This window comes from Rhagoletis zephyria, unplaced genomic scaffold (genome assembly GCF_001687245.7).
Source record: "Rhagoletis zephyria isolate East Lansing unplaced genomic scaffold, Rhagoletis_zephyria_1.1 Rzeph_scaffold_00042, whole genome shotgun sequence".
Taxonomy (NCBI): Eukaryota; Metazoa; Arthropoda; class Insecta; order Diptera; family Tephritidae; genus Rhagoletis; species Rhagoletis zephyria.
In genome coordinates, this window is record NW_016157126.1 from 184,824 (window position 1) to 195,443 (window position 10,620).

The 10,620-nt window shown below is 42.3% G+C and overlaps 1 protein-coding gene and 1 long non-coding RNA gene across 8 annotated transcripts in view; one reads left to right on the forward strand and one right to left on the reverse strand.

Annotated features, from left to right (window-relative positions):
- Nucleotides 1-10,620, forward strand: part of Crk (Crk proto-oncogene, adaptor protein) — a 190,879-nt gene that overhangs the window by 23,980 nt on the left and 156,279 nt on the right. For 3 of the 7 annotated variants that reach the window (XM_017621715.1, XM_017621687.1, XM_017621723.1), the window contains exon 2: nt 3,323-3,351. The exons of the other annotated variants lie outside the window; for them this stretch is intronic. In XM_017621715.1, the coding sequence (XP_017477204.1) occupies nt 3,323-3,351 (29 nt within the window). The remainder of the gene's footprint in view (nt 1-3,322; nt 3,352-10,620) is intronic. 7 annotated transcript variants of the gene reach the window in all.
- Nucleotides 1,126-10,620, reverse strand: part of LOC108367193 (uncharacterized) — an 18,269-nt gene continuing 8,774 nt past the window's right edge. Inside the window, exon 3 of the long non-coding RNA XR_001848216.1 lies at nt 1,126-1,451. This is a non-coding gene — a long non-coding RNA (uncharacterized LOC108367193). The remainder of the gene's footprint in view (nt 1,452-10,620) is intronic.

Here is a 10,620-nt window from a genome sequence, read left to right on the forward strand (position 1 = left end):
CCTTATTACAGGGTACCCGGCTGGAATAAATTAATTAAGTTTAGTTTTGTTATATCCATAGTTTTGTTATATTATATCCTCAGTACATTGCTAGTAAATCGATCAAAGCAAACAAGAAAAGATTCATAGCCAAATCATCTACCAATGCCTTTCATCTACCGTAGCTTATGTAATGCGTACTGAAACTAAATACGAAAGACGGAGCATTTGTACATACATACATATGCGCTTAAAGGCGAACTGAACGAGTCAGGATGGGGTTGATGAAGATCATGTGGAACGATTTCGATGTAAGGTCTAACGTCGATCAAACCACAGCCCGTGAATTGCATTCTAACCACCATTCTCATATCCCTACTAAACGCTCCACNTTTTCGCAAAGCTTTGCGCCGATTATAATGTCAAACACATGAAAACGCCTTTGTACCAGCCACAAGCCAATCAGGTAGAGGCGACAAACAAAAGCATTAAACTTGGATTACGTGCTCACATGGCTGATCTTCTTGAACATTCCTTTTGGGAAAACCATCTTTCTCGTGTTATTCATGATATTAACACTTCAGTGCATTCAGCCACGGGCTACACGCCATATTTTCTGCACACCGGTCGTGAATATGTGAAAGATGGAAACGAATATAAATTATTATTGGATGTAAATCCATACCATACCCAGGAGGTGGAACAACGTAAAGTTCTGGCTGATGAAATTCGAGACAAACAGTTCGAACAATATCAACAAACCGCACAACGGGCATTGACCCGCAAAAGAGAACGCCATTTCGAGATAGGCTCGGAAGTGTACATTCCCAATCCTAAACAGTCCGTGGCCGGAGAGGGCTATGCACAAAAACTAGCCCCACCAAAAATTAGAACCTATGTTTCACGGAAACTTGGTTCGAATTCATATGAACTGATCGATGCTAAGCACCGAGTGCTTGGCAATTATTCCGCCGATTTAATCACAACACGTTAACTCATTCAGTACATTCGCCTTCTCAAGAATTTCGATGAATATATGGCGGGCCTCCATATTCCTTTGATTCTGCCATATTGAAATAATAATAACGTTTGTAAATGAAATGAATTACTGCATAAATTAATTAAGTTTAGTTTTGTTATATCCATAGTTTTGTTATATTATATCCTCAGTACATTGCTAGTGAATCGATCAAAGCAAACAAGAAAAGATTCATAGCCAAATCATCTACCAATGCCTTTCATCTACCGTAGCTTATGTAATGCGTACTGAAACTAAATAGGAAAGACGGAACATGTGTACATACAGATGCGCTCAAAGGCGAACTGAACGGGTCAGGATGGGGTTGATGAAGATCATGTATAACGATTTCGATGTAAGGTCTAACGACCATCAAACCACAGCCCGTGAATCGCATTCGAACCACCATTCTCATATCCCTACTAAACGCTCCACATTTTTTGTTAACGTGTCGCTGAAGATGAGGGGGATAATGATCTATTATTTTTATTGGCCAAATAATAGACAGAGGAACGATTATGAGAAATGTAAACATAACAAAACTGTCAAAGCTAAACTTCAAAATGGGGGGGATTGCCAGATGAATGTACGTAACCAATAGTTATTCAAGACACGAACCATCATATCGGTATAGACACGAATTTACATGGCCACTATGAAAACGCCCACACTGAAATACGATAAAAGAATCGGTGGTCACATACCACGAGGCTAGAAAAATATTTTTCCTTTTTGGAATTGGACACGGACCGAGCAACACACATCAGCCCTCGCAGGAACGGAGGTAATCCTAACTAAGCAATTTATTAAAGCTGACGACATCGGTTAGGTTAAAGTAAATCCTCAGAGTGCGTATACCTGGGGAATATACTTATACTTACCTGTGGAAATAAAGAGTCTGTGGATATAAATTCTGGTCTATTCATTTGGCAGCAGTTAGACCACCGTACACCGGTAATCTTCAAATCATCAAACGTAAGTCAACCTAATTATTATCACCAGCCCAATGGAAACGAGCTACCCAACAACAGTTTATCGAGATTCCTGTTTGGATCGACAAGAAAAGGTCAAGCAAATCATTATCGTATTGATTTCTTGCAAAGCTCTATTTAAGGGGGCATTTCGGCTGTAAAGGGTTTGGTAATAGCGACTCTAAACAAATCAGTATGTCGCAAAGTTCTGCTAGGAACATTGAAATAAATTCTGCTGAGCAATAAGGGGCAATCAATGTTACCGGAAATTACATCGAAAATGAAGGAAATGGGCAGGAAACATCTTCGGTTATGCAACGGCATTAAGTTTAACTGACAACGTGAAAAATAGGATGGGATAGGGTCGGAGAAGCGTGTCGGATAAACACGCGCTGGACTGACTCAATCCTGTTTATGTGGACTTGTTAATAAGGTCTCCAAATAAAGGCAGCACACTCTAATCTTGACCGAACAAATGCAGAGTATAAGACTGAGTATAGGGATTCAAAAACGCATATGCCGGTTGGAAGTAAACAACCTCACGTCATATTCCGTGATAGAACCTTCACAACAGGCCCTATGAAAGCGCTTTTTACAAAAGCCATTACACGGCACAACTGAAGAATCGCTCCTAGCAAACATTTTAGTGCACTTTCCACAAAAAGCAGCCATATTTAAAATATGTATGTGTCTTTAAATATTTGTAACATGAAGAAACAAAGCAAAGCAAAATTAGAGAGTAGTCAAAAACACGTCTACACTCGATGACAAACTGTCACACATAACTCCTGCACATAACTCCTTTCTGCGTAGGCGGCCTTTGGCCGCCCTTAGGGATTATAACATTCACTAAGTAGAATTCTCCTTTCTGTGTTGCCGAAGAAGAGGCGCAGAACACCTTTTGCAGAGAACATCTTTCTGCGTAGGCGTCCTTCGGCCGCACTTAGGGATTATAACCCTCACTAAGTAGAATTTTCCTTTCTGTGTTGCCGAAGAAGAGAGGCAGAAAACCTTTTGCAGAGAAAACCCTTCGGCGGAACTAAGGGATTATAACCCTCACTAAGTATAATTCCCCTTTCTGTGTTCCCGCAGAAAAGAACCGGGCTTCAAAAAAATTACATGCTTAGGTCTCTTCTGTTTGGTTGGTTGGGTGCTTTTCGTTTTCTTTTAAGCTCTTCTTCGCACTGGGCGTTTGACAGTTCTTTGATTGTAATCGTTGGCACGGAAATTTTGTAAAGCGTTTTTAATTAATACATAAATTGCAGTTATATTTAACAAATATTCTTAAAAAAATGTTTATATGAGAGAATGGTAAAATAATAGTGATTATGAGTGTTTATATTTCTACTTTCAGCCTTTTTCAAGCGAAAAAAGCAGCAAAACGTAAGTGAGCATTGTGATTTTTGGCCATTTTTGTAAGGGTCCCTAGAGGCCTATAGGGGGACTAGGTGGTCGCGGGTTGCATTTTTGTGAATGGCGGTTCATGATCTCTAAAACGGGGAGGTCGGAAGCGCCCCGGTCGCTCCCCCTTCGCCCACCGTTCTTTAACCAACGGCCATATTGGAAAGCCAACCCACGCCCATTTAAAGTCCATTTATGTTGTCTTGAAAATTGTTGAGGAATGTTTTCATTAGTCACCGAAGAAGCACATCTTTCGCGGTTTCTAAATTTGCCGTTATATGAAAGTAGGGGACGTGCAATAAGTGTTTAGATATACATAAATATTTTAGTTAATTCCATTATGTGAAAAAGTGACTAGGTAAATGCAATAGCCTTTAACATATCCTGGTAAATCATTTTGAGGACTCTGCAGTCGGACGATATTACTTCGCATTCAGCTTCAACGAAAAAGTCACTCCCTGGTACACATTTCTGTAATCCGGTTCTTTCATTTAAAGGTTATTTGTACAATTGAAGAGAAATTTATTTAGAAAAGACTGGAGATTTGAGTATAAACTGCGACTGCTTCGGTTGACTCGTTTATTCGGAATGGAATCTTTGTACAAGCGCTGCTATTTGCTTTTGATATATCTTTTTGTATCTAGCCCTGCCAGATTATAGGCATATTTACAGTGTATTCTACTACTTACATTCAACTACAGCTCGGCCAACCTGACCGGAATGATCGACCTCGATCATGTATTATAAAGTACAAATAAAGATATTTACAAATTTTTAGTTTTCCTTAAATAAATTTCTTATAGACCACTATATCTACAGCAAGTGCTGCCTTCAGCTTTGAAACCGTTCATTGTCTTCCCCATTTCTTCTCTTCCAGAGTTTAATATTGCATGCTTCGATAACACTGTTATACGGTATTTGCGTGATCTGACCATTTTCTATATCCCTTAGTTCGTACCGGTCGTTGGGAAGTTTCTTATGTATTTCGTATGGGCCCTTGAATTTTGGTAAGAGCTTCTTATTAAGGCCAAATGTTGTGTCCACGTTTTTGATTACTACGAAATCGCCTTCCTCAAACGTTCTCCCTCTAGCACCCTTCTGTTCACTTCGGCTCAAGTTGTAGTCTTGCACTTTTTTGATTTTATCTCCTGCCCTACTAAGTATTGCATCTAAATCCCTCCCCCGCGCCTGAAATCTACTCTTCTAGGTACTCTGTCAATTTATCCACTATTTCTCCACGCTGGTTGACACCAAACAAAGCTTTACTACTTGGTGTTATTCCGATTGATCTATTCACCGAGTTGTTTATTGCGAATTCTATTTTGTAAGTTGTTTTACCCAGTCCCCGTGAGAGGTTGGGTCACTTAGTTTTGCCAACATACCTACTAAACTTCGGTTTACTTTCTCTATTTGCCCGTTGGCTTGTGGGCGAGTGCTCTGCCACTTTTATATGGGTTATGTTCTTATCTTTTATATAATCTTCAAAGTCCTTTGACGTAAAACAGCTGCCCCTATCAGTTATGCATCTTTGAGGCCGGCTATAATATTCGAAATATTTGCTCAATGCTGATGTTACTTCCTTAGCGGAGGTCGTTAAGACCGGGTACAATTTTACATATTTCGTAAAAGCATCTATTATGACAAAATGTGTTTTCGCTTCGATTGCAATGACGGAAGTTGGCCTAAGTGATCTAAAAGGATTGTATGGAAAGGTTTAGTGTCCTTAGGGATGTTATGCAATTTTCGGGCGTTCGGGTCATTAGGGGCGGAATACATAATGCATTTTACACAATTTTGCTTAAGGTTCTCGATTTTGCTTTTCATGTTGGGGAACCAGTAGTTCGCCTTGATTTACTGGTAGAACTTTTTCCCCAGTTGCGGGCCTTCATTTTTGTGGCATCACTCACTTTTTTCGTTCAGTTTGATATAAAATATTAAAATAAGTATTTATATCATTTTGCACGCAATGGCTGAGTGAGCAGCGCACTGGCGTGCCGTTCGAGAGATCCGAGTTCGAGTCCTAGGGCAGTAAGATTTTATTTTTTCTTTCCTTTATTTTTTTATTTTTGCTTGTTTCATTTGTATAAACTATCTTTATTGATTTTTTTTTTTGCATTTTTGATCTAATTTTCTTCTGATTCATTATAGATTTTATTGCTGTAAAAAACAAAACTTTTTTTTCAATTAAATTCAACAATTTTATAATGAGCTCGAGGCCATTTTTTAAATGAAAATTTATTGTGGAAAAGCAACAATAATTTGAAAAAATGGTAGAAGTGATAGCTATTTCGGAAATCACCACATTTCCTCATCAGACTTCTTTCAGTAGGATTCGAACCGACGATCCCACTGACTCAGCCAGTTGCCTATGCACCGTGCTAAGTACGCCTTGTAAATTAAATTAAATTTTTAGAAACTGTTTGATAAAAGATAAAAAAGACCAATAACAGGCCAATTCTGGCATCTGTCTTTCAACTCACCTCAGTCTTTCGAGAGACAAGAGTCTTTATATTGCGGCAACTATCTTGAAAGCCGTTTTTTATATTTCGAACGACTAATTGAAAGATGTGCTAATAGTGTTATTATATTTATCGTTTAGCAATAAGTTTTCTAAAAACTAAACGAAATGAAAAGAATATTTTTTTAAAACAGGAAAAACTATAAATTTGAGAAACCGAAAGTAAAAGAAAAAAGATGAATCAAGAAAGTTTCCAAACGTTAAATAAAATAAAAAATATGAATTTTTAAGCAATAAAACTAAAAAAAATTTATTAAAAAAAATTCGTTGCCGCGGAACGAACTCGAATCTCTTGAATGGCACGAAAGTGCTCTGCTCGCTGGGCCATTGCCACTGTTACAGCAACGTTATCGAAATTGAAACTTATTGAAAAAAAACAAAAAATTTCAAAATCATTCGTTCAAAAGTTAAGTAAAGGTTTTTGTTTACTTAACTTTAATGTTCATTAAATGCCGTTAACGAATCATTAACTGACTCTGAGAGGGACTTTTTTCAAATCGTTGCTGAGGGACACCTTAAGTAATCATTAAACGACTCTGAGTGCGGCTGTAAGTCTTCACTGTCGATTATAGCACTTACATTTTCACAATCAAATTCGTTCCTACTGAGTGCGTCTACGTGCGGCATTTTAGTGCCTGCTCTATGCGATATTGAATAGTTGTAGTTTTCTAGCTCTAAGGCCCAGATTGTTGTTGTTGTTGTAGCGGCTACAACAACCCCGCCCAGATCGGTTGATATCTCAGTTGTTCTCGTCGAGTTCCACTAACGGCAGCCTCAAGAAGCGTGCAGCCTCTATGGGGTCGGTCCACAGGGACGACGCCGTTACGGCTGTAGATTTTCCGGGCATGCGAAGAGATGATTCGAGTTGTGAGGGGTCTCTCCGCATGCCGGACAACCATTCGGCACATCCGCGTTTAGCGTACTCAGGTAAGAGTTTAGCCTGCTGCAGTAGCCAGAGCGAAGTGGGGTTATTGTTGTTCTAGTCACCTGAGGCAGATGGAGCTCCGTCGCGTCAATGTCCGGTGTTTGTGTGCCTACTACGGCATTCACAGGTCTAGAGTCTACATAACTCGAGACTGAGTCCCGTTCAGGGCCTGTCGGTATGCTGACGGGTCCAGAGGCTGCTTAATGAACCTCTGGACTTCGTCCGTCAGTTCATATAGATGCCTCCTGACGTGCCATGGCGAGGGCTCCTCTGTAAGCAGCTGTCTGTTTGGGTGGCCACATCTGTCGCCCATGTTGTTGTTGTTGTAGCGGCTACTAAGCCCCGTTCGGGGCGGTTCATCCATCAACGTTGTCGTCTATTTCAGCTAGGGGGAGGCCCAGGAAGTGTGCTACTTCCAGAGGGGCTGTCCATAGGGACAGGGGCGTTAGCTGAGTGGGATTCTCAGGGCATGTGAAGATTCTGCTCAGGTAGCCGTTGAGCCTGCTGCAATAGCCAGAGCGAAGTTGGGCTATTGTAGTGCGGGTCTCCCGAGGCAGACAAAGTTCTGTCCCGTCCACGTCCGGTGGTTGTGTGCCTAGAACGGCATTCACAGGGCGGGAGTCTACATAATTTGAGACTGATTCCCTGTGAATGCCGTTCAGGGCCTGTCGGTAAGTTGACGGGTCCAGAGGTTGTTTGATACCTCTGGACTTCGTCTGTCAGTTCGTAAAGATGCCTCCTGACGTGCCGTGGCGAGGGCTCTTCCGCGAGCAGTTGCCCGCTGGGATGGCCACGTCTGTGGCTCCCAGCGAGGAGCTGCTTGCAGAGCATCATGTTATGCACCTTTACAGGGAGCATCTGGGCCTCGTCATGGAGGTGGTGTTGAGGCGTCATCAGGAGGCATCCTGTCGCAGTTCGTAATGCCGTGTTTTGGCAGGTCTGTAGCTTCATCCACTGCGTCCTGCTAGTCCCCGGCGACCACACGGGCGCTGCATAGTTTAGAACCGGCCGGCCAATTGCCTTGTATGTTGCCAACAACGTTTCTTTATCTTTGCCCCAAGTGCTGCCGGCCAGCGACTCCGAGGATTTCGGGTTATTCACCGTCGGTATTATTACGCCATTGACGTGAATACCCAGGGGCAGTCTGACCTCCTTCGTCCAGGTGGTGAAAAGGGTTGCCGAGGATTTCGCAGGGGATAGGGCAAGGCTCCTTGCAGTGAAGAAGCGAGAAAGTTCGGAGAGGTAACCGTTTACTTTCGAGCACAAGTCATCAATTCCATTCCCAGACGCCATGATCGAACAATCGTCAGCATACGAGACTATATTAACACCCTCTGGTGGCTGAGGAAGCTTTGATATGTAATAATTATACAGTAGCGGGGACAGGACACCACCCCTGTTTAATTTAACGTGGCTTGGTAGTTTTGTCTCTGAAGATTACTGACGAGTGTCGACCACTCAGGTAATTCGCCGACCACCGTTTGAGTCCCTGTGGGAGTGAGGAGGCCTCTATATCTTCTAGTAGCGTTGAATGACTGACAGTGTCGAACGCCTTGGACAGGTCCAACGCTACTAGAATAGTTCTCTCACAGGGGCGGTTTCGGTTTAGGCCACGAGTTATCTGAGTGTTTATGGCGTTAAGTGCTGTTGTTGTACTATGCACTTTACGGAACCCATGTTGATGCTTCGCTGGGGTCAGGTGGTTCGTGAAGTACGGGAGCAGCAGGGCCTCGAGTGTCTTCGCTACCGGGGAAAGGAGAGTTATCGGGCGATAATACTCCTTTGTTGGCTGGTTTCCCCGGCTTGAGCAGTGGGACCACTCTTCCCATTTTCCAGATGTCTGGAATGACGAGAGTGGCCATAGACAGGTTGAGGACCTCCGTTAGGTACGCTACTCCCGCAGGACCCAAATTTTTCAGCATCAACATACATATTCCGTCGGGTCCAATGGCTTTGGAGGCTTTCGCCTTCCCGATGGCTACCCTTACCTCACCGCTGGTGAAAACAAGAGGCGCACTAGGTTTTGGCATTTTGTGCAGCCTTCTGGTCACTCGACGTTTGTCTTTATCCACCGGAGGATGCAGAATGAACTGCCGGCTAAAATAGCTCGCGCATCTCTCCGGGTCCGACGAAGCGTGGTCACCAAAGTCTATCTCGACTCTGTTGTCGCGCTTCGTCGGGTTAGACAACGACCTCACGGTTGACCAAAACTTGCTCACACAAGAGGCGAAGTTGCAGGTCTTCAGATGCTCTTCCCATTTCTTCCGCTTATGTACGTTCACAAGTTGCCGAATCTCCGAATTGAGATCCCTAATACGGGGATTTCCGGGATCGGCCTGACGAAGGATGGCGCGCTCATCAGCTAGAACAGCCGCTTCGGCAGGAAAATTCGGACGTGGATCCTTAATACATCCTGCTGGGATGAAGCGAGCTGCAGCAGCGGTGACAACCCTGCGGAACTTACGGGGTTAGATCGCCGAAAAAACAGCCCTTGGTCGGGTAAAACCCGAGTCATTCCGGTACGTAGAACCGGCTATCGTGGGCCGTGGCCCATCTAGCTCTCCGGCTATTCACAATTTTTTTTATTAAGTGTCATTGTGTATGAGTTGCAATCAGTTAGTATTTTAAACTTAATCCTTTCTAAGTACACTCGATATCTTCGTAGTACGTAAATAATGGCTAATGTTTCCAATTGGAAGCTGTGGTATCTACTCTCGGCATCGGAAGTTCCTTTCGAAAAAAATGCTATGGGATGAAGGTGGCCAAGAAGGAAGGTGTTTCTGTAACAATATAGTGCTGAAACCATGTGCACTAGCATGACAGTGCAGCTCCGTCTATTTCTTGTGATTATATATTGCCAGCACTGGGCTCGATACTAATTTTTCCTTGAGGGTTCGAAAAGCATTGTTGCATTCTGCGTTAAATCAAAGCGTTTGTTTTTCTTAAGTAGGTCATATAATGGTCGGGCGAGTACTGCAAAGGATTGAACAAATTTTCTAAAATAGGAACAAAGTCCAATGAAAGCCTGAAGTTACCGTTGGTTCTTTGGGGGCGGATAATTCGTTACCGCTTTAATGTGGGATTCGGTGGGCGTATACCGTGCTCTTACACCCTATAACCTAAGTATTCAATATCACTACATGCAAATTTGCATTTGCTGAGTTTCATCTGGAGGCCATGTTCGGACAGTTTCTCTAATAATTTCTTAACTAAATCGTAGTGGGTATCTATTGTTCTACTGCCAATGATGATATCCATATATACTATTATTTCACCCTTCTCAATAAATTCTTTCAAAATTTTTGTTATGAATCTTTGGGAAATGGCTGGACCATTTTTGAGTCCAAAATAGCGTTCTTATAAACTCATATTGTCCGTTCGGGACTACAAACGAAGTATACTTAATTGAGTTTTCCTCCATTGTAATTTGAAAGAAACCTGACTTCAGATCTAGAAGGGTAAATATTTTATTACCCCCAAGATATTCCAAACAGTCTCCTATGAATGGAAGTGGGTTATTATTTCTCACAATCGATTTATTCAAGTTTCTATAATCGATGGACATTCTGGTTCCACCAGATTTTTTCTTCGTAAGAACGACTGGCGATGCATAAGGCGAGTCATTAGGTCGGATAGGCACCCTGAAATTGTGCATATGGAAACTGTGCATACGAAATAATGCATATGAAAAAAACCGAAATAATGCATACGAAAAAAACCGAAATAATGCATATATGCACAGTTTCGGTTGAAATAAGGGTTATAATCCCTAAGCGCGGCCGAAGGCCGCCTACTCAGAAAGAAGTTC